At 42.9% G+C, this 27,665-nt stretch overlaps 1 protein-coding gene and 1 long non-coding RNA gene across 5 annotated transcripts in view; one reads left to right on the top strand and one right to left on the bottom strand.

The window, feature by feature from the left end:
- The window catches only part of pfkma (phosphofructokinase, muscle a), a 109,397-nt gene that overhangs the window by 40,367 nt on the left and 41,365 nt on the right, over window positions 1-27,665 (top strand). For 3 of the 4 annotated variants that reach the window (XM_089004521.1, XM_089004537.1, XM_089004530.1), the window contains exons 9-14: window positions 1,425-1,517; window positions 9,369-9,494; window positions 10,817-10,881; window positions 16,064-16,127; window positions 16,809-16,955; window positions 18,068-18,138. In XM_089004521.1, the coding sequence (XP_088860647.1) occupies window positions 1,425-1,517; window positions 9,369-9,494; window positions 10,817-10,881; window positions 16,064-16,127; window positions 16,809-16,955; window positions 18,068-18,138 (566 nt within the window). The remainder of the gene's footprint in view (window positions 1-1,424; window positions 1,518-9,368; window positions 9,495-10,816; window positions 10,882-16,063; window positions 16,128-16,808; window positions 16,956-18,067; window positions 18,139-27,665) is intronic. The other variant, XM_089004545.1, reaches the window with a different exon arrangement.
- Window positions 22,505-27,599, bottom strand: LOC148903520 (uncharacterized). Its single transcript, XR_016116007.1, has 2 exons — window positions 27,214-27,599; window positions 22,505-25,147 (listed from the first exon to the last, which is right to left on the bottom strand). It is a non-coding gene; the product is annotated as an uncharacterized LOC148903520 (long non-coding RNA).

Raw genomic sequence — 27,665 nt, forward strand, 5'->3', positions numbered from 1 at the left:
TTGGCGCGAATCGCCCCCGCTCCCCACCTGCAGCGGCTCGGGGAACTCCTCCTCGCGTTGCGCCTGCTCGTCACCGTCGGGTGTGGTCGTCCACTGCTCGTGTCCGGGTTCCCCGGACTGCTAGGCACCTTGCTCCCGATGACGCTCCCGGAGGCGATGGTCTAGGCAGATGACTACGTCGATCATTTCACTGAGGGAGGTACCGCGTCGCGGGTGGTCAGCTCGTCCTTCAGAGCGGCGCTCAGTCCGCGACGAAACACTCCTCTCAGCACTCGATCATTGTAGCCGCTCCGGGCAGCCTGGATGCCGATGGAGTACTCAGCGGCCGAACACGTCCCTTGCACACAGTCGAGAAGGAGTCCCTCGGCCTCACACTCTGTGACCGGGTGGTGGAACACTTGGCAAAGCTCGACCACAAAGTCCGGGTAGGAACTACAAAGTCCGGGCCGGGACTCCCGGACGGCCAGTACCCATGACTCGGCCTGGCCCGTGAGCAGGCTGGTGATGAATGCCACGTTAGCCTCATCGCTAACGAAGGCGGAGGGTTGTTGTTCAAAAACCAACGCGCGCTGCATCAAGAATTGAGCACAGTGCCCGGGTTCGCCTTCGTAGTGTGAGCGGCGTGGCATTGACAGCTCGCGACTACTCACGGGGGCGGGGGGGAGGTGGTCGTCAGGGTAGCGAGTCGTGTCTCGACCTCCTGTAGGCGCTGAGCCAGCGAGGACGTGATGTGGCGATTCTCCGCGATCGCTGGCTCGAACGCTCTGCCTGATGAGCTAAGGCAGATACGAATTTGTCTCCACCGGCGAGATCCATAGTTGGTCGGTGTATTATGTCACGTACGCTCGAGGAGTGGTGACAAGACTCGAGGGACGCCGGAAGGTAGTGTGGATCGGAGAGCCAGGAAGGGAGGGGCCCGCTCCAAGGAGAAGCGGAGGAAGAGACAGGAGGGGAGGGGCATGTTCCTGGGGTCGACGAGGATGTGACAGTTCAATTACCTCACATGTTTCTGCGTATACTTCTGCCTTCGTCAGAGTGACACTCCGCCTTCATCAGAGTGACACTTTGACGAAGGCGGAAGTATACGCCGAAACATGTAATGTAATTGAACACCTAAAAACACTCTGTAAGAAAATAATCTGTTGTAAAATCAAACACCAAGCTGACGCATCCGTAGATTGTCCCACGTCAATCCGCTTCAATTCCAAGCCATGACAGTCATCTGCAGTTGAAGGAAACAGCTAAAAAAACCTGAACCGCTTAACCACCACAAGTGTCTGAGACTATCCCACCTGTCTTTCGGACTGTAGGATTGCCTGCTCTGATGTTTGCGTGCCGCTTTGTACATTTTTCAGCATCTGATGATTGACTGAATCAAATACTTTCGTTCATCACGCTAGAGGCTGACTTTGTGGTTTCTCTAGCTGGTAACTGACAGACTTGGTTTTGACACACGGACCACCATCCTTGGACACGTCCAGAGGGGTGGGACGCCCTCTGCCTTCGACAGAATTTTGGTCAGTATATCATCAGTCAAAACTCTTGACATTTTATTTGCCCCAATTAAAGCCCCTATATATATATATATATATATATATATATATATATATATATATATATATATATATATATATATATATATATATATATACAGTGAAACCTCAACATACGAACGCCTTATAATACAAACTTTTCATCATACGAATGTCAAATTTATGACTATTAAGCCTCATAATAAGGACTATTTTCATCTTACGCACTTCGGTGGAAGTGTGTATACATAAATACATAATCTTCTGCGGAAGAACACAAAAGCACACGACCTTCGGCTCTGGCGGAGTGATCTTCGGCAACCGAACAGCGCTCCAACCGACGCTACTTTGCACACCCCCTCTCATTGAATGCACACGTCCATCGCCTCCTTGCAGCTTTTTGTAACGGATGGTTCGAGAACATCTGAGGGCGAGCAGGAGAAGGCAATGTTGGCAAAGTGGAATGATGTGCAGGCTTTTACCGAAGAGTTCCATCCAGAAAAGACTGGCTATGACAATCATCAACATGATGAACGATAATGAGATGCCTCAGCCTCGTAACACCTTACAAGTCAGAAAGCAACAGGTGTCAATTAAGAGGTTTTTAATCAGCAAAAAGGATGAGGAGTCTCCAAAGAAGCAAAGAGAAGCCACACCAGAGGTTAAGTTACCAACAGTCCTTATGGAAGGTGACTCTCCTTCCATAAGCCATCAATGACCATCAAAAAGGTAAATACAGCTTTATTTTACAGCACAGTTTATTTCTTTAATTACAGTCCTCATGTAATGTGCCTCTCTTTCCAAACAGCAAGTCCCTTTGACCTTCGACCTCCAACGCCATTCCGTCAAGTCATCAATGACCATCACAAATGGAAATAAAGTGACTTTATGATACAATGCAGTGTATTTCTTGAATTACAATACCATAGCACATTTATTATACATATAATAAGGTATGTTGTGTGTAGTTTTAAAGCTTATTTAGTTGAAAAGTATATTTTATGGAAACCCGGGAACGGATTCTTCCCATTTTAATGGTTTCCTATGGGATTTTTTTTTCGAGATACACACTTTTCACCTTACACACTCTGTCTGGGAACCAATTAAGTTCGTAAGTTGAGGTCTCACTGTGTATATATATATATATATATATATATATATATATATATATATATATATATATATATATATATATATATATATATATATATATATATATACAGTAAAGTCTCGTTATATCGATATCGGATATATCGATAGTCCCGGTTATATCGATACTATTTCTATGCACGCACAGAGAAAATTACATGCAAACAGGGTCGGATATATCGATAGTCCCGGTTATATCGATATTTTTTCGGACTCCCTTGAATATCGATATAACGAGACTTTACTGTATATATATATGTGTGTGTGTGTGTGTGTGTGTGTGTGTGTGTGTGTGTGTGTGTGTGTGTGTGTGTGTGTGTGTGTCAGGTTGATGTCCCCACTGGGACGGTGGCGACATCAACTGCACATCAACCTGACTGCACGCAGCCGGTGGGGACTCATGTACCCGTGGGGACCTAAAATGTGGTCTCCACGGGTAATTTGCTCTGAGAGACTTCAAAATGAGGTCCCCACGGGCAAATTGCTCTGAGAGACTTCAAACCATGTTTTAAAGATGTTTCATGACATTTCCTAAAGTGTCCCCACGTGGACATTCCAGACCAAAAAACTGTGAGTGTATGCGACCCTAATGTGGCAGACTGGTATACACTAGGAATGTGTCCTCGCACCAGTCCTGTTCAACATCTTCCTCCTGTGTGTGACACTGTTGCTCCATGAGAGGATCGAGAAGAACAGTGGGGTTACCATAGATTTCCGGCTTGATGGAAATCTATTCAACACCAGGAGGCTCCAGGCAGTCACAAAAGTAAGATCAAAGCAAGTCATCGAACTCTAATATGCAGATGACTGTGCAGTTGTGGCCCACACACCAGAAGCACTACAAGCTAGTCTCTCAGCTGCTGCAGATGCCTATGGTAGACTGGGCCTCTCTGTCAATGTGGAAAAGACTGATATAATCTGTCAGTGGGCATACATTCCTCCAGTTCATCCACCAACATTCACCATCTCCAATAAGCCACTAGCAATAGTGGACTCTTTCAAATACCTGAGCAGCTTTCTCTCTGACGACTGCAGCATCGACAGAGAGATACAAAACTGGATCAAACAGGCATCAGCATCTTTTGGCAGACTTAGGAGGAGAGTCTTTCAAAACAAAGATCTCAAACTCCACACCAAGACTGCAGTTTATCAGGGTGTTATTGTGTCAACCTTCCTCTACAGCTGCGAAGCATGGACCCTGTACAGTTGCCACCTCAGGATGCTTGAGGCCTTCCACATCAAGTGCCTACAATGCATCCTTGGGCTATGGAGATGCAGAGTCCCCCATACTGAAATACCCTGCAAAACCAACTGCACGAATGTGGAAGCTAGAGTCACCCCGCACCAACTTCGCTGGCTAGGCCATGTGATCAGGATGCCAGAAGAGCGCTTGCCACGTAAGGTGCTTTATGGCCAGCTCCATCTCAGCCGTCGCCTGGCAGGAGGCCCCAAAAAAACGCTATAAAGACCAGGTGAAGACTGCCATGAAAAAATGCTGCCTGAACCTGACCGACCCAGCTGGAGAACATTGCAGCTCAACGCTCCATCTGGCGGCAGCTCCTCCAACAAGGCATACAGAAACTTGAGGAAGACCGAGGTGACCGACGGAACAGGAAACGTCAAAGGAGACATCATGCCAGTGCCATACCCACAAGCCCAGTCAATGCCTTCACCTGCTCTGCCTGTGGCAAGTAGTGTGGATCACGGATTGGGCTATACAGTCACATGAAATGGTCCCACAAGGAGAAGTAGAGCTGGACTGTTATCATCGGACACGATGGACAACCATAAGCAAGTAAGACATTGTAGCAGTAGAGGAATGAGCATGCCCGTCACAACATATTTATATGTGAAAATACGTATAAGGAACACGAGGCCTACAATTGGTGCGTTGCATGTAGCATTCGATGTCATGGCCTTATACTAACAACGTGGCACACTAGCATCGAGAGCATCCAGCATATTTCGTTCAGATAATGATGAAACTACGGTGACTTAGATTGGTCTCATAAATCGTATTTTCAAGACTGTTGTCACCACCTTACCATGGTTCATGGGCAAGTGCAGCCAGCTTTACTCGATAATTTTTATGAAATCGAATTAAATTGATACATACAGCTAATCCTGCAGCCCCAATTCTATTGTAAACGCAAAAACACATGTGCAGCGATGCATTTGGGCCACCCCATTTACACATTTTGACGGCCGCTGGAGCAACTTTGTAACTCCACTGCGCCAGCACCGGCACACGTCTAATACGATTGGCCCATATTTCTACGTGATCTTCGCCTCATATGACATACTTCTTTTAAAATAGCTAAAGAAACAAATTTAGTTAAACAGCAATTGAAAACTCAAAGTCAAAGTCAGCTTTATTGTCAAATATGCTAATATGCATGACATACAGCACAGATGAAATTAATGTCCTCTCGGACCCAGCGTGCAAGGCATGCAAGGCACTTATAATGTGGCTAAAAATACACAATTGACAACAGACAATACATGTAATTTCTGAATGTAAAGTGAGGTAGTGTCACCTGGAAAGTGAGGTAGTGACATATGTAAAGTGAGGTAGTGACATATGTAAAGTGAGGAAGTGACGTATATAAAGTGACATAATGTAGTAATGCAAAAACAAACAAGGGTTGAAGTGAGGTCTTGCAGAAAAAAATGAGAAAGAACAAAAAATAGAGTTCAGGATGATAGTACAGCATGTAGCGTGTACTCAGAGTTCGGTGAGTGTGGCATTGGGAAGGGGCAGGGTGGGCAGGGCAGGGCAGGGAGGGAGTTGAGTCTCCGGACTGCCTGGTGGCAGAAACTGTCCTTGAGTCTGCTGGTCTTGGCACGGAGACTCCGCAGTCTCCTACCCGCTGGCAGCAGGCTAAAGAGGCTGTGGGAGGGGTGGGTGGGATCGCCAGCGATCCTGATGGCTCTGCGGGTGAGGCGGGTGTTGTAAATGTCCTGAAGGGGGGGAAGAGAGACACCGATGATCTTCTCAGCTGTCCTCACGATGCGCTGCAGAGTCTTACGGCTCTTCCACAAAATTGAGAAAGCACAAGGCCACAATGTCCAAAGTTCTCACTTTAAAAGACAATGAAATGGACGAGCTGGCAGACTTCCTAGGCCATGATATCAGTGTGCAGCGTCAATATTATCGGCTGCCGGAGGGGACATTGCAGCTTGCAAAAATGAGCAAGGTACACATCGCTCTGGAAACGAGAAGTTTGTCCCAGTTTAAGGGCAAGAATTTTGATGAAATCAACATTGATCCCCATGGTAAGAACACATCTGCATATTTTAGGAAATAATTGCACCCATTTTTTTCTCTGCCAGCTGAAGTTTTATCTGTGTTTCCTCCGTTCCTCAGAAAAACTATGTGTTGACACTGATATGTCAGGAACTGATGATGCCGATGAAGATGTGACAAAATGTATTCCTACATCATGATTATCGCCACAATCATCTGGTATGTTTATGACTTTAAAAAATTTTAGGTCAACATATGTTTTGTTCAATGCCTTCCCGAAAATGTGATCCATTGGTGTCATACATGTCAGTTTATATTCATGTTGACACAGAAAATAATTGTAAATTCAGAAAAATACTTGTGAATTTGTCCACAGTGAGTCTAATAAAGGGTAATGTAAAGCAATGTGATCTCATCTAATCTTGCACAACAATCAGTCACTCTTGCTGAGGCAGCAACGTACCCAAACGTACCCAACTGAAATTGTGTTTGCTGTAGGGTCTATTACAGACGGTACACATATGTGCTGTTTTATTTGTATTTACAATAATAATAATAATAATAATAATAATAATAACTGGAACTGCTTTGTGTAACAAAGAGGGTACAGCAAGTCCTGAAGAATGAATGACTCACTTTGTCTTTGTGTTGTCATGTTATTTGTTATTTAGGTTTTTTTTTGTTGTTGTTCTTTTGACTTCAAGACGGCGCCGCGAGAGTGGCTGCCTTTCCAGCAGCTCATGTATTTTGTTTTTCTACTTTCATTCCTTTCATCATCAATAATAATAATAATAATAATAATAATAATAATAATAATAATAATAATAATAATAATAATAATAAAATAATAATAATACATTACATTTTAAGCGCCCCTCAAAGCTCCCAAGGACACTTTACAGTCACAGACAAGCACAGGTACTATAATAAATAAAATACAATCACAAATAGAATGCAATAAATAATATACAATTATAAATAGAAACAAGAGACCTGTTTTTTTTTTGTGCAGGTAGGTCAGATGGGAAGATGCTGCTCGTCAAGAAGGTGCCTGTTCCACCACAGCAAACAAAAGGTAAACTATTTTCTCTTGGTTCGTGACTGAGTTATCATCTGACAAGGAACAGTGGTAGGGGTCTATATACTGTATGGGTAGGGGAAATATGATACATTATTTTTGTTTTTGATTACCATAATATATTGTTATCCTACAAAAAATGCTCTATATCTCTTCATCCTCATAACATTCTATGGGATATTTAGTATTGAACAACTTCAAGTTTACGTCGAGGGTGTATAGAAATCGGAATGGAATCTTTAAAATCATGTTTTCTCAGGAGTAAATACATAAGCATTTCGTCATGTAATGTGAACCCTTACAAAATAAATTGATCCCACCAAAAAAATCTGAATTGCACCGTGAACATAGCACTGAAGTACATATTCCTGATTTTGTAGAACTCAATATATGTATTCTGTGCTTACTACTAATAGGTAAATTGGCTGGTAGGGCGGAGCTCGTGAAAATCTCTGAATGTAAACTTTTATCTAGTGGCTTCTGAATGTGTTATCATTTGATGTATAAAAACTGTTACAAAAAAAAAAACTTACAAAACAGACCAATGATGACTTTAGACAGCACTGGCCTGTGTCTTAACTTTTGGAGGAATATCGATGAAAAGGTTTCTTCAGCCGTCATCTGTACTTCTTTGAAGTTGTTGGACGTTTCGCTTCTTATCCAAGAAACTTTGTCAGCAAACTATTTGACTCCTGTACGACTGAGTGCTTACACAGACGTTTTGGAGGAATATTAATTTACTGTCCCATTTTATATAGGGAAGGAAGAAGTAAAAATGAAAGTAAAAAAGTGGACGAAGAAGAAATCAACGCTGTGGAGAAAACCTTGATGGACTCCATCAGGTCTCTCAAGGTTCCAGACAAAGACGAATGCATGAACTACATTAAGGCTTCACCAGAAGAATTGAAAGGGAGAACTTGGAAGGGAGTTAAATATTTCATAAAAAAACCACATTGATAAATTGAGAATGTCCACAAAACACATGTAAGGTTAGGTTCAAAACTAAGGAAAGGTTAGGTTTGGCAGCTGGAACAATATGTGTCATGTGCACTTGTTTCTGGCACATTTCAATACAACACAGAGACAATAGCTTTTATTTCAACATATTGAGTGTTTTTTTTCTTGAATATTTGTCGACTTGACTTCTGGACACACAAATTTTGTCCAGCACTTTTATTTCAATCTTGAATGTTTTACACACAGTTGTTAATATGAAAGCAATTTGTATGTATTTTCTTACCACATTGTCTTGAATGTTTGAAATTTCAGGTTGATGTATTTCAATTATTAAAAAGATCGGAGGCTGCCATTGAAATTGGTACGTGAGCAGTGTTAATGTACTTGATTCTCTTCAATGTATTCTATAATTGTCATGTTATTTGTTATTTAGTTTTTTGTTCTTTTGACTTCAAGACGGCGCTGCGAGAGTGGCTGCCTTTCCAGCAGCTTCTGTATTTTGCTTTTCTACTTTCATTTCTGTCAAAACTTTGCTGCTGTGAAATGTACATTTCTCCACTACGAGACTAATAAAGGCAAATCCAATCCAATCCAATAAATATTCAAGAAAAATTATGTTTGTTCTAGCAACTTAGATTCAAAATTGAGAAAATTAAAACATTGTCATTTCGGTCCGATCTGCACAGGTTGTTAGTCAATATGTAATTGAAAGACAAGAGATATTTTCCATTAAACATACAAATCTAAAAACTACACAAAGAGCACACCAAGTGTTGGAACTCAGCACATTTATGAAACAAAAATAAAAGTCCAATACTGGATGCAGTCAAACTTTTGGTTGTGACAGAACATGGCAGACATACATCTGGTGCTTGATAATTCTGTCGGATATCGTGTCAGAAAATGGGAGGGGGCTTGGACCCAGTTGTACATGTGAACAAAATACTTCACAATTTATCTGTTCAAAATTTAGAATTGTCAAAAAAAATATACGATCATGGCTCCTGCAAAACACAATTGCTGACCTTACAGGCTCTAAATATTGTCTTTTGAAAAAAACAAGTGCCACCTGCTGGTAGTTTTGGTTTGACATGATTTGTTAAGTCCCCACGGAGTTGCGAAAAACCTGGAAAAATTAAATGAAGAATTATGCCATTTTAAACATACACACGTGCGTGCATGTATACAGTATATAGAGTATGTATTTATATATAACTTGTAAAGTGCTGTTGTTTTACACATTTGAGCATCACCTTTTAAAAAAATGTATGATTCCAAAGAAAAATATGATTAATTATCTTTAAGTGTTGGAACTGGTTGATGACAAGCAACACAAACGTATGAAAACACACCTAATGATCTGTCCAAATGGATGTGTGTGTCTGTCCGTGTGTGTCCCTTTCAGGGCAGCAGAATGGGCGTTGAGGCGGTGATGGCTCTCCTGGAGGCAACACCAGACACCCCGGCGTGTGTCGTCAGCCTTTCCGGTAACCAGGCCGTGCGGCTCCCACTCATGGAATGCGTGCAAGTGGTATGTTCGTCTATTGTCGTGTCAAAAAAGACTACATAAACATTCAATACAGCATAAGAATAAAACCCGAGACTCTTCTTTCATCAGAAAACAAATGAATTCATTCCTAAATGATATGGATTGGCTTGGATTGGATTTGCCTTTATTAGTCTCAGAGTGGATAAATTTACATTTCACAGCAGCAGAGTTATGAAAGTAGAAATACAAAATACAGAAGCTGCTGGAAAGGCAGCCACTCTCGCGGCGCCGTCTTGAATTCAAAAGAACAAGAAAAAACTACATAGCAAATAACATGACAACACAAAGACACAGAGAGTCATTCATTCTTAAGCACTTTCTGTACCCTCTTTTTACACAAAGCAGTTCGAGATGAAAGAGGATCTGGAATTATATGAACTTGAAATGAGGGTGGCTGTCCAAAATACAATTCAATACATAAACATTGGTTTATATAGTGCTTTAACAACAGCTGAAATTATAACAAAGAACTAACATGTAAAAAAAGGGGAAATAATGCCCCTCGTGGAAGGGAAAAAAAACATTGCCGGAGGGCTGACCAGCGCTTTATCGGCACCCAAACATGGAAAAAAAAAAAAAAAAAAAAAAAAAAAAACTAATTCAGGAATGGCACTCTACGTCATATTTTCAATTCCCAAAGAAATTTGTGAATGGCAGTGAATGAGTCAATTTACATGTATTTAAAGGACAACACCATTTTTTTATTCACTAACTGACATCAGAAAAACTTTTATAGCATCTTAAATACCCAAAACACGCAGGCTGATATTTTTAGTCAAATGCAAAACACCAGTAAAAATGAGTTAAAGTGTCCCAAAACTACTTCAAAATGACTTAGGAGATGCCGAGTTTGAGAAGGTCCGCCCCCTTGTTCGGGACGTCACGCCAGGACGTCTTGCCTTGCTCTCGAATCAAAACAATGGCTTCAGATTTGGAGAAGAGGCTTTCTTGTTACTCATCCAGTTATGAATATGATTCAAATAGTTCTGAAGAGGAAAGCATAAACGTTTGCAATCGATTAAAAAAGTTCTCCCGTATCAATTCGAGCCATCAGGACTCCAATGTAGCGTCCCAGAAAATGCACAAGATGGCGCCCAAGCTCCGTTGGAAATGGGCTGATTTGTTTGCTGGGAATTTGTATCAACTAATATCAAATAGTAGTCTACCGATTCACCATCGCGTTATTTATGTTTTCCTTCTAATTTCTAATTTCTAATTTGATTGATTGATTGATTGATTGATTGATTGATTGATTGATTGATTGATTGATTGATTTCTGAGTCCGTCTTTTACCCGCTTTCCAGACCAAAGATGTCATCGCTGCCATGACTGAAGGCCGATTCGAGGATGCTATCAAACTCAGAGGAAAGTAAGATGCTTATGTTTTGCATGTTCTTCCCGGGCCCGTGTGGGTTTTCTTCGGGTCCTCCGGTTTCCTCCCACATTACAAAAACATGCATGGCAGGCAGATTGAAGACTCCAAATTGTCCCTAGATGTGAGTGTGAGAGTGACTGTTGTTTGTCCTTGTGTGCCCTGAAATTGGCTGGCAACCAATTCAGGGTGTCCCCCGCCTCATGGCCGAAGACAGCAGGGATTGGCTCCAGCACCCCCCGCGACCCTAATGAGGAATAAGTGGTACGGGAAATGGATGGATGGATGGATGGATGGATGGATTAATGGATGGATGGATGGATGGATGGATAGAGTGGGGCCTTGGCTTATGAATTTATTTGGTTCCCAGACATAGTGTGTAAGGCGAAAGGTGTGTATGCCAAAAATTAATTTTCTATAGGAAACCATTAAAATGAGAATCATTCATCATGTTGATGATTCTCATAGCCACAGTCTTTTCTGGATGGAACTGTTCAATAAAAGCCTGCACATCATTCCACTTATATATATATATATATATATATATATATATATATATATATATATATATATATATATATATATATATATATATATATATATATATTTCAAAAAAATACTTTTTTAATGAAATTGACTTTTATTCTAATTATGATAATGATGTCTGATTATGTTAGGCCAGCAGAGAAGGCCTTGCTGGCTCTGACAGCCCACCACTGATATATATATATATATATATATATATATATATATATATATATATATATATATATATATATATATATATATATATATATAATCAGGACTTGATTGGAAAGCAGGGCTCTTAAGGCAGAGGGCCTCTAAGTGTGCAGCTTGGCGAAAGACAAGCTCGATTGCTGTGCTCTGTGGAGAAGTTGATTGCTGCGTGGAACTCATCGCCAGTTGGGACCACACGACTGGACACTGGATTCAAGTCCTGATCAGCCGCAGGTGTGTGGGTTTAATTGCTGCCTTCCACCAGGTGGGGCCAAGACTCTCTCTGGGTGGAGCCATCTTAGGGGGATGTATTTGCCCTCCAGGACACAGCCTCTCGTGACTTCACTATATATATATATATATATATATATATATATATATATATATATATATATATATATATATAAATCCGCGTCTCACCCACCATGGGTGGTGTCTGTCCCCCATTTTTTAGCTCGGGTGCTCTACCAGAGGCCAGGAAGCTTGAGGGTTCTGCGCAGTATCCGTGCTGTTACCAGCACTGCGCTTTTCTGGACCGAGATATCCAATGTTGTTCCCGGGATCTGTTGCAACCACTCGTCGAGTTTGGGGGTCACTGCCCCGAGTGCTCCGACCACCACAGGCACGACTGTCACCTTTACCTTCCAGGCTCTCTCCAGCTCCTCTCTGAGCCCTTGGTATTTCTCGATTTTCTCATGTTCCTTCTTTCTCATGTTTCCATCACTCGGGACCGCTACATCCACGACAACGGCTTTCTTTCCCCCTTTATCTATGACCACGATATCTGGTTGGTTGGCCATTACCATCTTGTCGGTCTGTATCTGGAAGTCCCACAGGATCTTTGCTCGGTCATTCTCCACCACCTTGGGAGGTGTTTCCCATTTTGACCTTGGGGTTTCCAGTCCATACTCCGCACAGATGTTTCGGTAGACTATGCCAGCCACCTGGTTATGGCGCCCCATGTAGGCTTTCCCTGCCAGCATCTTACACCCTGCAGTTATGTGTTGGATTGTCTCAGCTGCCTCTTTGCACAACCTACACATTGGGTCTTGTCTGGTGTGGTATATCCCTGCCTCTATGGCTCTGGTGTTCAGGGCCTGCTCTTGGGCAGCCAGGATGAGTGCCTCTGTGCTGTCCTTCAGGCCAGCCCTCTCTAGCCACTGATAGGACTTATTGAGATCAGCCACTTCTGCTATGGTTCGGTGGTACATCCCGTGTAGGGGCTTCTCCTCCCATGATTGTCCCTCTTTCATCACCTCATCCTCTGTTCCCCATTGTCTGAGACATTCTCTGAGTACATCATCTGTTGGAGACTTATCTTTGATGTATTCATGGAGCTTGGATGTTTCATCCTGGACAATGGCTCTCACACTCACTAGTCCCCGGCCTCCTTCCTTACGGCTTGTGTACAGTCTCAGGGTGCTGGACTTGGGATGGAACCCTCCATGCATGGTGAGGAGTTTTCGGGTTTTAACATCCGTGGTCTGAATCTCTTCCTTTGGCCACCTTATTATTCCTGCAGTGTATCTGATCACTGGCAGGGCATAGCTGTTTATTGCCCGGGTCTTGTTCTTTCCATTGAGCTGGCTTCTGAGGACTTGCCTCACTCACTGGAGGTATTTGGTCGTCGCCGCTTTCCTGGTTGCTAGTTCGAGGTTGCCATTGGCCTGTGGTATACCAAGGTACTTGTAGCTGTTTTCAATGTCTGCTATTGTTCCTTCAGGGAGTGAGACCCCTTCAGTGTGGAATACCTTGCCCCTCTTAGTCACCATCCGATTACATTTCTCCAGCCCGAATGACATTCCGATGTCACTGCTGTAGATCCTGGTTGTGTGGATCAGGGAGTCTATGCCCCTTTCGCTCTTAGCATACAGCTTTATGTCATCCATGTAGAGGAGGTGACTGATCGTAGCTCTATTTCTGAGGCGGTATCCATAGCCTGTCTTGGCGATTATCTGGCTGAGGGGGTTCAGTCCAATGCAGAACAGCAGTGGGGAGAGTGCATCACCTTGATATATGCCACATTTGATGGACACTTGCGTTAGTGGCTTGCCATTGGCTTCAAGTGTGGTTTTCCACATCCTCATCGAGTTTGCAACGAAGGCTCTCAGGGTCCTGTTGACCTTATACAACTCCAAGCATTCAGTGATCCATGTGTGTGGCATCGAGTCATATGCTTTCTTGTAATCAATCCAGGCTGTGCACTGGTTGGTATGTCGGGACCTGCAGTCTTGAGCGACTGTTCTGTCAACCAGCAGCTGAAGTTTGGCACCTCTAGTATCTCTACTAATTCCTTTCTGTGCTTTGCTCATGTATTGATCCATGTGTCCACTTTTCTTAGCCGCAATGATGCCTGACATGAGCTTCCATGTTGTGGAGAGACAGGTTATTGGCCGATAGTTGGAAGGAACTGCACCCTTTGAGGAATCCTTCATGATCAGGATTGTTCGCCCTTCGGTTAGCCATCCTGTGTGAGTCCCATCCATCAGCAACTGGTTCATTTGTGCTGCTAGGCGCTCGTGGAGAGCTGTGAGTTTCTTTAGCCAGTAGGTGTGGACCATATCCGGGCCCGGTGCCGTCCAGTTTTTCATACCTGAGACTCTTCCTTGTATATCTGCCGCTGTGATGGTAACTGGGTTCTGTTCAGGGAGGTGTCTGTGCTCCTCTTTCAGAGTCACCAGCCATTGTGCACTGCTGTTATGTGCGACCTCCTTCTCCCATATGCCTTTCCAGTATCTTTTGTTTCCAGCCTTGGAGGGTCTGCTCTGCTGTTAGAACCCTGCCACTGAGCGTACACTTTCGCAGGTTGTGTTGCGAACAGCCTGTTTATTCTTCTGGCCTCATTCTCTTTCGTGTACCTCTTTAGGCGACTGGACAAGGCCTGGAGCCTTTGTTTGGCAGTTTCGAGTGCTTCAGGTATGGTTATCTGCATATACCTCTTGGGTATTGGCCTTTTATTCACACCTCTCTGGATCTCCGTCAATTGACTCACATCTTTCCGAGTCACCTTGATATTAGCCTCCAACCGTCTTTTCCATGGTGGGTAATGAATCTTGTGGCTCTCATGGTCGCTCTTGTAGCCGAGCATCTCTAGGATCACTGATGCTGAGGTGTATATCTGCTCATTGGTTTCCGTGATCGTTCCGGTAGGGATCGTTCTCAGTGCTGCATTCACAGTTTCCATGAGACTTTCAGGTGGTACTTCACATAGCCGATGTAATCGGTTTTTTAGTTGCCCAGTTTTCATTCTTGCCATGATCTTATCTCTCAGGTCAGTTGCTGCCTCGCTCAGCATTTCATTCATTGGGGCTGGCTTCCCAATCTCATCATTCATTGGAGCTTGCCTCCCAATCTCTGGTTGAACCTCTTCCTCTGATGTGGCAGCCTGGGGCCCTTCACCTCGGAATTTGTGTTGTACCACATCAATCTCAAGTTGTGATAGCAATTGCCATTTGTAGATATTGGAACACTGAGCTACTAGTTGTTTCGTGGTCAACCGTGACTGTGGGTTTCGAGGTAACCATTCAGCCCCCATTCTCCGCATGTAACCCCTCTGACTAGGGTTGCTTGAGTAGTAGCATTCCAACAGAGCCATGTTATCGCATCTCGTCCATCTCCGCTTTGTTCCAGTAGCCCAGCACCTGACGCAGACCTTGTTTGGCCGGGCGACGTCTGAGCCGGCATGTCATTCCATTTATTGTCTCTCATCATTTTTTTATGAGGTAGGCATTAGCGTGAAGGGGCTTGCCCAAGGACCCACACTGGATGATGTTTTTGTGCTCATTGTCTCTGCGAACCCTCGTCTCCCATATGCCAAACTGATTCCTTATCAACTGAGCTTTCCAGCCCATATATATATATATATATATATATATATATATATATATATATATATATATATATATATATATATATATATATATATATATATATAGAGAGAGAGAGAGAGAGAGAGAGAGAGAGAGAGAGAGAGAGAGAGAGAGAGAGAGAGAGAGAGAGAGAGAGAGAGAGAGAGAGAGAGAGAGAGAGAGAGAGAGATAGATAGATAGATAGATAGACAGTGATACCTTGGTTTACGAACCCCTTGGTTTACGGACTTCTCGGTTTAAGAACGTTAAATTTATGAAAACCTTGGCATACGAACTATTTTTCGGGATACACACAGAGCTGCCTCAATGAGTGATGTGTCGTTCGCGAATGAGCCCGTTCTTTATTCTTATCACTGTTGTTGTTTTAATGAATTGTGCAATCGAGTGATGGTCGTGCCACCTCCAAAGAAATTTAATCAGCTGCATAAATTTTGCTTTGACACTCAACTGTATTTTGTTTTTATACTTCTTCCTTTCCTTTCCTCTTCCTTTCATCATTTATCGGCTGTGAAATGTCAATGTTTCCACTGCGAGACCAATAAAGGATAATCCCAATCCAATCCAACCTGCAGGAGCTTTGAGAATAACTGGAACACATACAAGCTGCTGGGCCATATTAACCCCCCAGATGTGAAAGTAAGAAAAAGCATCCATCTGATCAACACCATTGTTATGCCAACTGGAAGCGAACAGTTACAGTTACAGATGTCATTTTTTTGGAAGACAATTTCTCACCCCAAAGAAAACTGTCTCATGACAAAAAAAGTACCATATTTTCTGGAATATAAGGCGCGCCTTCAACCAATGACATATTTAAAAACCTTTCCCATACATAAGGTGCAGCGCATTATAAGGGGCACCTTCAATCAATGACATTTTAAAACGTTTTACATACATAGGGCATGATGTGTTTTTGAAAAATACTTTCTTTTAGGTGCGTTTCATCATGCAGAAAATACGGTCATTTCTTTCAAGAAAGATAATATTGAAAAAAAATTAATCATCCTTCAAAATCGGAAGAGATTTCAAAATCGGATGAGATGAGTTTGAATGTGATTTTTTTATCAGCAATTTTTAAAAAGAAAAAAAATAAGATCGTATGAGAATAAAATGAGACTGAGAAAAAAAATCCAACAATGTAAATATTTATAAAATAAAAGTGAAAATGATATTAAATTCAATTGATTGCAACATTTGTGAATTTGGAAAGTATTGTATCTGGCAACACTGTTCACATGTCACCTTAATTAATATATTATGAATACTTGAGTATATTTGGCCAATTTTTGCAACTTAAGCATCCCTCCTTTGTGTCAGAGTAACATCAACGTGGCCATCATCAACGTCGGTGCTCCGTGCGCTGGAATGAATGCGGCCGTGCGTGCAGCTGTCAGGATGGGCATCATCCAGGGTCACAACATGCTGGCCGTCCACGATGGCTTTGACGGCCTCGCCCACGGACAGGTAGCGACTGGTCCTTTACGGACCACCTTCACCCTTCAAACACGACAAGTATGCTCACTTTGACAAAAATGCTAAAATTTGATGCCCATATTGCATAGTTTTTCTTATTGGGGAATTTATTATTTATTTATTTATTTATTTATATAATTATTTGTTTAATAATTTGTCTATTTATTTTCTCATTTATTTGTTGGTTTATTTTCTTATTTATGTATTTATTTATCTTCCCATTAATTTTCTTATTTATTGATTTGTTTGTTTATTTTATATATATATACACACACCCATACACCTATATTAAACGCTAGAGCAAAACGCAGCACGTGCGCAAGCGACAACAGTTGGTCACGGGCTCAGCACCCCACCCTCGCGTACGCACTCACGCGTCGTACCGGCATTCGAACACCGATTGTTGTTCAAAGAGAAAAGCAAGAATTTCTCGAATACTTTGTTCGGACTCCGATTTGATTGAACTGTGAGTCGTTCGAAAACCGAGGTTCCACTGTATATATATATATATATATATATATATATATATATATATATATATATATATATATATATATATATATATATATATAAATGTCCAGTCACCTAAAGAGGTACACGAAAGAGAATGAGGCAGAACATGAACAGAAGAATGAAACCTGCGAAAGTGTATGATCAGTGCCAGGGTTCTAACAGCAGAGCAGAGCCTCCAAGGCTGGAAACTGAAAGATACTGGAAATGCATATACAATGGCTGGTGAATCTGAAAGAGGAGCACAGCAACCTCCCTGAATAGAACCCAGTTACCATCACAGCGGCAGACTTTTTTCCTATTTATTTATATATCTATTTGTTTGTTTATTTTCTTATTTATTTATGTATTTATTTTCCTATTTGTTTTCTTATATATTTATTTGGTTTAGTTTCTTATTTATTTATGTACCAGGATTTATTTATTTATTTCATTTTTTATTTATTTGTTTGTTTGTTTGTTTATTTGGGCATTGACAAATTCACTCTGATGCCCATGCACTACCCTTTAGATGACTGCACTCGGAGAGGCAGAGTGCCATGAGTTGACGTACCTGTTGTGACAATTGATGTTCTCTGCTCAATTTGCTACAGATTGAGCCTATCAACTGGACTACTGTCAGTGGCTGGACTGGCTTGGGAGGCTCAAAGTTGGGCACTAAGAGGTAAGACATATTGGTTGATATAGCACTTTAACAACAACTGAAGCTGGAACAAAGCACTTGACATAGACAACTCTCATATAAATAAATAAATAAATAAATAAATAAATAAATAAATAAGCAAACAAACAAACCAATAAGTAAGACAAGTAGGAGAAAATTAGTTAGCTATATATATATATATATATATATATATATAGGTTTGAATCCCACTTGGGGCAGAGAAAATGAGCACAAAAACATCATCCAGTGTGGGTCCTTGGGCAAGACCCTTCACGCTAATGCCTACCTCATATGATGATGAGAGACAATAAATGGAATGACATGCCGGCTCAGACGTCGCCCGGCCAAACAAGGACTGCGTTAGGTGCTGGGGAACCAGAGCACCTTGATGGGCTACTGGAACAAAGCGGAGATGGACGAGATGCGATAACATGGCTCTGTTGGAATGCTACTACTCAAGCAACCCTAGTCAGAGGGGTTACACGCATACTTCGAACCCCACAGTCACGGTTGACCATGAAACAACTAGTAGCTCAGTGTTCCAATATCCACAAACGGCAATTGCTATCACAACTTGAGATTGATGAGGTACAACACAAATTCCGAGGTGAAGGGCCCCAGGCTGCCACATCAGAGGAAGAGGTTCAACCAGAGATTGGGAGGCAAGTCCCAATGAATGATGAGATTGGGAAGCCAGCCCCAATGAATGAAATGCTTAGCGAGGCAGCAACTGACCTGAGAGATAAGATCATGGCAAGAATGAAAACTGGGCAACTAAGAAACCAATTACAACGGCTTTGTGAAGTACCACCTGAAAGTCTCATGGAAACTGTGAATGCAGCACTGACAACGATCCCGACCGGAACGATCACGGAAACCAATGAGCTGATATACGCCTCAGCATCAGTAATCCTCGAGATGCTTGGCTACAAGAGCAACCAGGAAAGCCACGAAATTGATTACCCACCATGGAAAAGACGGTTGGAGGCTAAGATCAAGGCGGCTCGGAAAGATGTGAGTCAATTGACGGAGACCCAGAGAGGTGTGAATAAAAGGCCAATACCCAAGAGGTACATGCAGATAACCATACCTGAAGCACTCGAAACTGCCAAACAAAGGCTCCAGGCCTTGTCCAGTCTCCTAAAGAGGTACACGAAAGAGAATGAGGCCAGAAGAATAAACAGGCTGTTCGCAACACAACCTGCGAAAGTGTACGCTCAGTGGCAGGGTTCAAACAGCAGAGCAGACACTCCAAGGCTGGAAACTGAAAGATACTGGAAATGCATATGGGAGAAGGAGGTCGCACATAACATCGGTGGACAATGGCTGGTGACTCTGAAAGAGGAGCACAGCAAACTCCCTGAACTGAACCATCACAGCGGCAGATATACAAGAAAGAGTCTCAGGTATGAAAAACTGGACGGCACCGGGCCCGGATATGGTCCACACCTACTGGCGAAAGAAACTCACAGCTCTCCACGAGCGCCTAGCAGCATGAATGAACCAGTTGCTGATGGATGGGACTCACCCAGGATGGCTAACCGAAGGGCGAACAATCCTGATCATGAAGGATTCCTCAAAGGGTGCAGTTCCTTCCAACTATCGGCCAATAACCTGTCTCTCCACAACATGGAAGCTCATGTCAGGCATCATTGCAGCTAAGATAAGTGGACACATGGATCAATACATGAGCAAAGCACAGAAAGGCATTAGTAGAGATACTAGAGGTGCCAAACATCAGCTGCTGGTTGACAGAACAGTCGCACAAGACTGCAGGGCCCAACATACCAACCTGTGCACAGCCTGGATTGATTACGAGAAAGCATATGACTCGATGCCACACACATGGATCACTGAATGCTTGGAGTTGTATAAGGTCAACAGGACCCTCAGAGCCACACTTGAAGCCAATGGCAAGCCACTAAAGCAAGTGTCCATCAAACGTGGCATATACCAAGGTGATGCACTCTCCCCACTGCTGTTCTGCATAGGACTGAACCCCCTCAGCCAGATAATCGCCAAGACAGGCTTTGGATACCGCCTCAGAAATGGAGCTACGATCAGTCACCTCCTCTACATGGATGACATAAAGCTGTATGCTAAGAGCGAAAGGGACATAGACTCCCTGATCCACACAACCGGGATCTACAGCAGTGATATCGGAATGTCATTCGGGCTGGAGAAATGTAGTTGGATGGTGACTAAGAGGGGCAAGGTATTCCACACTGAAGGGGTCTCACTCCCTGAAGGAACAATAGCAGACATTGAAAACAGATACAAGTACCTCGGTATACCACAGGCCAATGGCAACCTCGAACTAGCAACAAGGAAAGCGGCTACAACCAAATACCTCCAGCGGGTGAGGCAAGTCCTAAGGGCAAGAACAAGACCCGGGCAATAAACAGCTATGCCCTCGTTGTACTACTCTGACGAAGGCGGAAGTAGTCGCCGAAACATGTCAGGTATTTGAACACCTACAATACACTGTCTGTAAGTAAGGAATCTGCTTAACATTAGCTATGCCCTGCCAGTGATCAGATACCCTGCAGGAATAATAAGGTGGCCAAAGGAAGAGATTCAGACCACGGATGTTAAGACCCGAAAACTCCTCACCATGCACAGAGGGTTCCATCCCAAGTCCAGCACCCTGAGACTGTACACAAGCCGTAAGGAAGGAGGCCGGGGACTAGTGAGTGTGAGAGCCACTGTCCAGGATGAAACGTCCAAGCTCCATGAATACATCAAAGAGAAGGCTCCAACGGATGATGTACTCAGAGAATGTCTCAGACAATGGGGAACAGAGAATGAGGTGCTGGAAGAGGGACAATCATGGGAGGAAAAGCCCCTGCACGGGATGTACCACCGAACCATAGCAGACGTGGCTGATCTCAAGAAGTCCTATCAGTGGTGTATATATATATATATATATATATATATATATATATATATATATATATATATATATATATATATATATATATATATATATATACACACACACACAGTGGGGCCTCGGTTTACGACCACCTTGCCTTAAGAAATTTTTGGTTTAAATTTATGAAAATTAAACCTTAGATTAAGCTCTACTTTTCGGGATACACACCCACCACGGCTGGCGGAGTAATCTTCAGCGGAAGAAAACCTAAGCACACGACCGAACAGCGCCCCAGCTGGCCTACCTTTCCACACCCCCTTTATCTGAATGCACACGTCAATCGTCTTCAACGATACTTTTGCTGTGACAGGTTAAAAAGTACCTTATTTAGTATTTTGGTTACATTCGTATCGTTACATTGGTTTACAAATGATATGTATCGAAAATGTTTATTTAAACAAGGAAGGCCTGCTTTGTTTAGTGTTTCGTGTCGGACCGATTTAAATTGTTGGACAGGTTGTTGTGCGCATACGTTTGCATTCGAAGTAAACCACGGTTGACGTACACCACCGCTTGTCTTGTGTTTTTTTTTATTCTGAATCCCACAACACCGTATCTCCCTTACCACAGTGGAGATCGTAACATTTTTGAGGCATGTTGTCTACCAGCCGTGGGTAGAAGCCATGGGTTGTTGCTGACCACACGTCGATCGCTTTCAAGGATTTTTTTACAGATACTTTTGCTGTTATGGGACCGAAAAAGACCCCACCACAGGATCGTGTTCAGCCGAAGAAGAGACAAAACAAAATTACAGTCTAGGAGAAGAAGGAGATCATTGAGAAACACTTAGCACATCGAGGTGTGCTAAGTTCATTTAAATGTGTATCATTGTGTTCAGCTGATGGAAAAGGCATGATGTTACCCTTGGCATGCTGTTACCCTTCGATCCTTGAAAGCAGCATGGAAGAATTTGTGTCCCGCATGCATCCTTGAGAGGGACTTTGAAGGATTTGATCCTCATGACTCTGTTGTTTTGGACGACATTGTTTCCATTGGACAGAACATGGGACTCGAAGTGGATGCAGATGAGATTGAGGAGCTTGTTGCTGACCATAATGAGGTCCTTAACACAGAGGATTTGATTTGCCTTCAAGAGGACAAGCAGAAGCAAGCCTGAAAGCAACATGTGTCAATTATGAGCCATCAACGACCATCACAAATGTAAATAAAGTATCTTTATTATACAGTGCACTGTATTTCTTACATTACGATACAATAGAAAATTTATTATACGTAGTTTAAGGTATATTGTGTGTAGTTTTAAGGCTTATTTAGTTGAAAACTATATTTTATGGAGACCTGGGAACGGATTATTCTCATTTTAATGGTTTCCTATGGGAAATTAATTTTTGGGATACAAATCTAATTCCTGTTTCTCTTCTGGTTCGCAGTTTAACGGAGTTTTATGATGAAATACCAGCGGGGACCATAGATGGTGAACAGAAAAGACTACTTTATTCTCGTAAAACAATAGAAGAACATCTCTAGTCGGTGCGGGGAGCCAAGAGCGCAAAGCCCGCCCCTTCAACATAGTTTTAATCACATAGCAGCCATGACATCATCTCGACCAAGCCTCTAAACAATGGAAAGGGGGTTGGTCGAACATTAGACTGAAAATGAATACTTGTTACACTCTACATACGCAACAAGTTAACTAATAAGCTACATAAATCCATATAGACTAAACTAAACATTAAATAACATAGGATGTTGACGGATGTGTATAAAAACACTCTATCGTTCTCCCCTGTTGCACATTTAAACATCAGTACATACATTTCCAAAACTGTTTTCATGCATGCACGCCATAACTAACGGCACAGGGAACCATTCTATACCATGGAGAAGGCGAAAAACCTCTGTCATAACTTTACTGCTGTGATATGCAACCTCTCCATTTGCGAGAGTCCTAAAAGTAAATCCAATTCAATCAAAATATTGACGAGGAAAATTCCTTCTCAGCCCTCTGTATTGGCGGGAGCAACCACACTCTGGCCATGTTGTACAATTCCAAGCTACAACACAGGGTCCCCTTCACGCATTTCTTGATAGAAAACCTTTGCATAATTCACCTGAAAATGAGTGATCATATTAATTAGCGTTGCTCTTAAGCATGGAATAATACAACCAATGACTAAGAAAATAAGTACAATCACGATCGCAATAGTCACAAACAGTCTAAGCAAAGTCGCACACCAAGGGCCCTCGAAAAGCATGCACGGGTGATCAGGCCGTCGATCTTTGGCCATAGCATCTCTGAGATCCCTGATAACAGACAAAGCATTAGTCATGTTTATGGAATTCGCTTCTTCGGGTATGTACGTACAACAAGTGTCACCCACTATAGCACAGACGCCCCCTTGTGGGGCTGTCAAAAGGTCATTCTATTTTGCAGCACCATTTGTCTAATTGCTGCAATTTTAGTGTTCTGCATTTCATCCACTTTCAAGCTGGCATTTACAAACACTTGAAATCTGTAATCAATGGTTTCAATTTGTAGCATGTTTTTTGCCACTCCAATTTGTGGAAAAAGAGCTAACATTACCTTACTACCCGTGCTATGGTGTTTGAATTTTTCTGGAACATCAGATCTAATCATGGGGCTTAAACCAGTGTTTTTCAACCTTTTTTGAACCAGGGAACGTTTTTTTTCATTGGCATTTTTTTACGGCACACCACGAACCATCTCGCAGGAAAGAGGCAACCTTTGACGTGTTGCCACACGGACGAATATTAAATTACCCTCCCAGTCTTTTCAGCGCGGACACAGGACAATGACATAATATTGGCAGAAAATGATTACCGTATTTTCACGACCATAAGGCGCATATAAACATCTCAGATTTTTTTGAAAATGTGCGGTGCGCCCTGTAGTGCGGACGTATTAGAGGCCACCATGAGGCGGACGTGGTAGAGAGCATGAGGGGGGATGTGTGGGCGTGGTTTGTGTATACAAGAACAGGTATGTGCTTTAGGCAGAACATTGCTGTTTTAACAACTCAGAAAATGGCAATGAGACATGGTTATGCAGCTCAGTTTAAACTGAAGGCTTTCCAAGGAGGTCCGTCTTGGTGCTGGCATTTTATGAAACTGTGATGTTTTATGAAACACTTTTCCATCCGGGCCAGGACTACGGCAGCATACAAGAGCATACAAAACAATTACTTTTCCTATTTTGCTTGGCAATTAGTGTAGCATAACGATACCACGTGTTTGATAACAACGGATTCCAGTCATGTTTTTCTCCTGCAAACGGTTGATATAATGCGTCCATGACACCTAGACTTTGGCCGTTTTGTCAGGTGTTTCCACCCTGGCTGACAGTCTGATGTGTGGTTTATGCTGGAAGGTTGATGTCACGACTGGTGATACCCCAGATTACATCATGCATATAGTTACGGGAAAACCAATGTGATGTTCACGAAACTCAGGACAGAGTCTCAAGTCCATGCATCCTGCAACATTGTGGGTTATGATAGCAAATTGGATATCTGTCATCGTGCCAGTTCCAGTTCCTAACCAGTTCCCCCGAGCTTTCTTGATGACAGTTCGATTTGCTTCTTGGGCACAGCTATCTCGAACCCATTTTGTGTTGGGCTTGGAATGGACCACAATGGAATCCCAACCAGTGGTCCAAGCCTTCCCCAACTTGATACGAGCGTATCAAGAATCTTGAGGATAATCACTTCCATTTTGTCGTGCTTTGTTCACGAGGACGCTAAGGGGAAATGAGACTATTTCTGCAGCCTTTAGTGGAAAGCAGGCTACAGGATGTGCCATGTTTGGCCACTTATCTGACGTCGTTGGATATAATAGTGGAACTTCGCAGGCTGATGGAGTGGGGGGACTCCACGTGTGTCATCTGGATTGCCCCCACGAATCCGTACAGCAAGATGATGTGGACCAAACCCATGGCTAGTGAGTAGTTTGGCTCCGTCTGTCTTCCACCTTGATGGCAGTTGGCGTTGTGATAAGCACGGTGAATGGCCCCTCCCACTTGATGCAGACCAGGTCTTCCTCCTGATTGCCTTGATCAGCACCTGCACCTCGTCTCCGGGGGCGCAGCCTCTGTTCCTGTGGAGGGAACAAAGAGGACTGCGGCAATACACATGCTGACTGGGCCTCTTTTGTTGTAAACATTTCACACAACCATTTTGCCGACAAAACACTTGGATCAGATTCATTCTTTTGCCAGGGCACACCTTCCCATAATGGGAGGATGAAAGGTCTTCCATGCAAGATCTCAAAAGGCATTAAGCCATTATCCGTGGGCGTTATTTTCATATATAATTTTACCAAAAACAGACATTCAGGCCATGTGTTGGAATAATATGTTTGCATAATGCTTTCGCAACAGATAATGCATCGGATTTGTTTGAAGGCACAGTATTGGCTGTCTGTAAAAATCGTCACCGTCTTTCCTTCTGCCCATTTACACGCTTCAGTCAATGCAACAATTTCTGCTGCTTGCGCTGAATACGTGTTTGGTAATGAACCGTCAGCAATAATATCAACGTCGGTCACAACAGCATAACCCCCCTGTTGCCCCCTGCATCTGACCTAGATGCAGAGCCGTCAACATACAGGTGGATGCTGTCAGGTAAAGGTGTGTCTTTCAAGTCAGGTTGTAGAATGTCATCATCTTTTTTTGTTTGTTTTTCTATTTTATTTCCTAGAAATTCAACTTCTTTTTCGCAAAACTGTAACATGGTCAAAGAAGCTTTGTTACCTGTACTTTCTAGATTTTGGAACAAAGCGATTGATACAGTCTTGTTTTCATCTTCAGTCAGTGAGGCAAGTAAGATATCGGCAAGGTACAAAAGAATTTGAGAAGTCACGGGATTTTTAAAGTCAGCAATACATGAAGACACTTCTTGTGAAAAAAATGGTGTAATGACTGATTCCCTCAGTAGGGGACGTGTGTGCTCCACTCTGCTCCTTTTCTGAAAACACATCTGGTCTTCTACAAGCAGCAACGGGGGTCGGAGAGAGGGCGGGGGACAGAGAGGGCTGTCGTGAGAGGGGGTGGATGGCCCCGCGCGTAGATCCTCCTCTGACCTCTGACCCCAAGCTCAAACCCCCCAGCCCACAGCCCGCCCCTCTTCCTGCAGTGGTTGGTTTTATGTCTGTCCTAGTAATGGCGATTTCTATACCATGTGCTTCTTTGTTCTTGTAAGGGAGGAGTTTCTTTATCAGCGGCCATCTTTGAAGACATAGCTTTTTCATTTTTCCCAGTTTGCTTAAATTGGTTAACATATACGGAATCCTCATCAGCAGATTCAGGAATAAAGCTGGGGTTTCTGAAAACATTTTCAAAGTGTCCTCTGAAAATGTTTTACATCTTGCCCACTTTTTTCCATTAATTTCGTATCCTATTGGATTGGGATTTCCTTAAAAAAAGATTGCACCCATCGTTTCAATTCACCACAGTTCACTAACAATTTCTGCAGTTGCCTTAAGTCCCAGCAAGCCACACACCCGCAGTGTTAACTCAAACACAAAGAAGACTCCCGCTGTGTCAACTTCTCCAACCACGAGACGCGCTCACATACACACACAATGAATGCATATACACACACGCACGCACTCACACGCACACACTCTCACAAACGGCTCAAATGGCCCAACGCCCAATCCCCTTTGTTCAAGATCTTTCTCTCAGACAAAGAAACTTTCGCAGCTCACCACTCAGCACAAATCAACAAAAATGAATGTATTAATATCACGAAGAATCTACGATCAATTGTAGCTGCACAAAAAAAAAAAAAAAAAAAAAACACATAATCCCATGGGTCAAAATTAATAAATTTTTCATTTTTTTATTTTTTCTTTCCAGTCCTCGCGCAAAAATAAATTCCAGGAGTTCACTCCTCGTGAAGAATCTCTCATTGGCAGATTCCGGTTGTATCTTTCATTAGCCGGTGCGCGGGATCAGACACTATTTTGACCCGTAATAGCGTCAATCAGTCACGCACAAAAACTTTTTACGCATCGGCTCGAATTAAGGTGGTCCGCCGTGACCCGACCAAAAGTCGATTACTAGCCGTGGATACGTGGATTAACCGTGAGTACAATACTTCTGGCCACAAAGAATCCCACAATACATTCAAACAAAATGGCTGTGTGCTGTCGTCACCCACCTTGAAAAACTCGTGAACTCGTCCGTGTGGTCAAGACAAAATGAAGATGAGAAAGCCCACCACGTCACCACATGCAGGTGCCACCAAAAAGAGAAGAATCTTTTTGTCTCTTGTGAGAAATCACAAGCAGGCTCCACCAAAAAGATAAAAACTCTTTGTCTCTCGTGGTCAGCCACGCGCCGGGAACCCCCCCCCCCCCCCTTCTCCGCTCCTGCAACTCTTGGCACGGTGTCTGGCACCTATTTATGTTGGAATTTAATTCCTGTTTCTCTTCTGGTTCGGAGTTCAACAGAGTTTTATGATGAAATACCAGCGGGGACTATAGATGGTGAACAGAAAACACTACTTTATTCTCGTAAAACAATAGAAGAACATCTCTAGTTTGTGCGGGGAGCCAAGACCGCAAAGCCCGCCCCTTCAACCTAGTTTTAATCACACAGCAGCAATGACAT

This window comes from Hippocampus bargibanti, linkage group LG01, assembly GCF_051943395.1.
Source record: "Hippocampus bargibanti isolate YZ-2025 linkage group LG01, ASM5194339v1, whole genome shotgun sequence".
NCBI lineage: Eukaryota > Metazoa > Chordata > Actinopteri > Syngnathiformes > Syngnathidae > Hippocampus > Hippocampus bargibanti.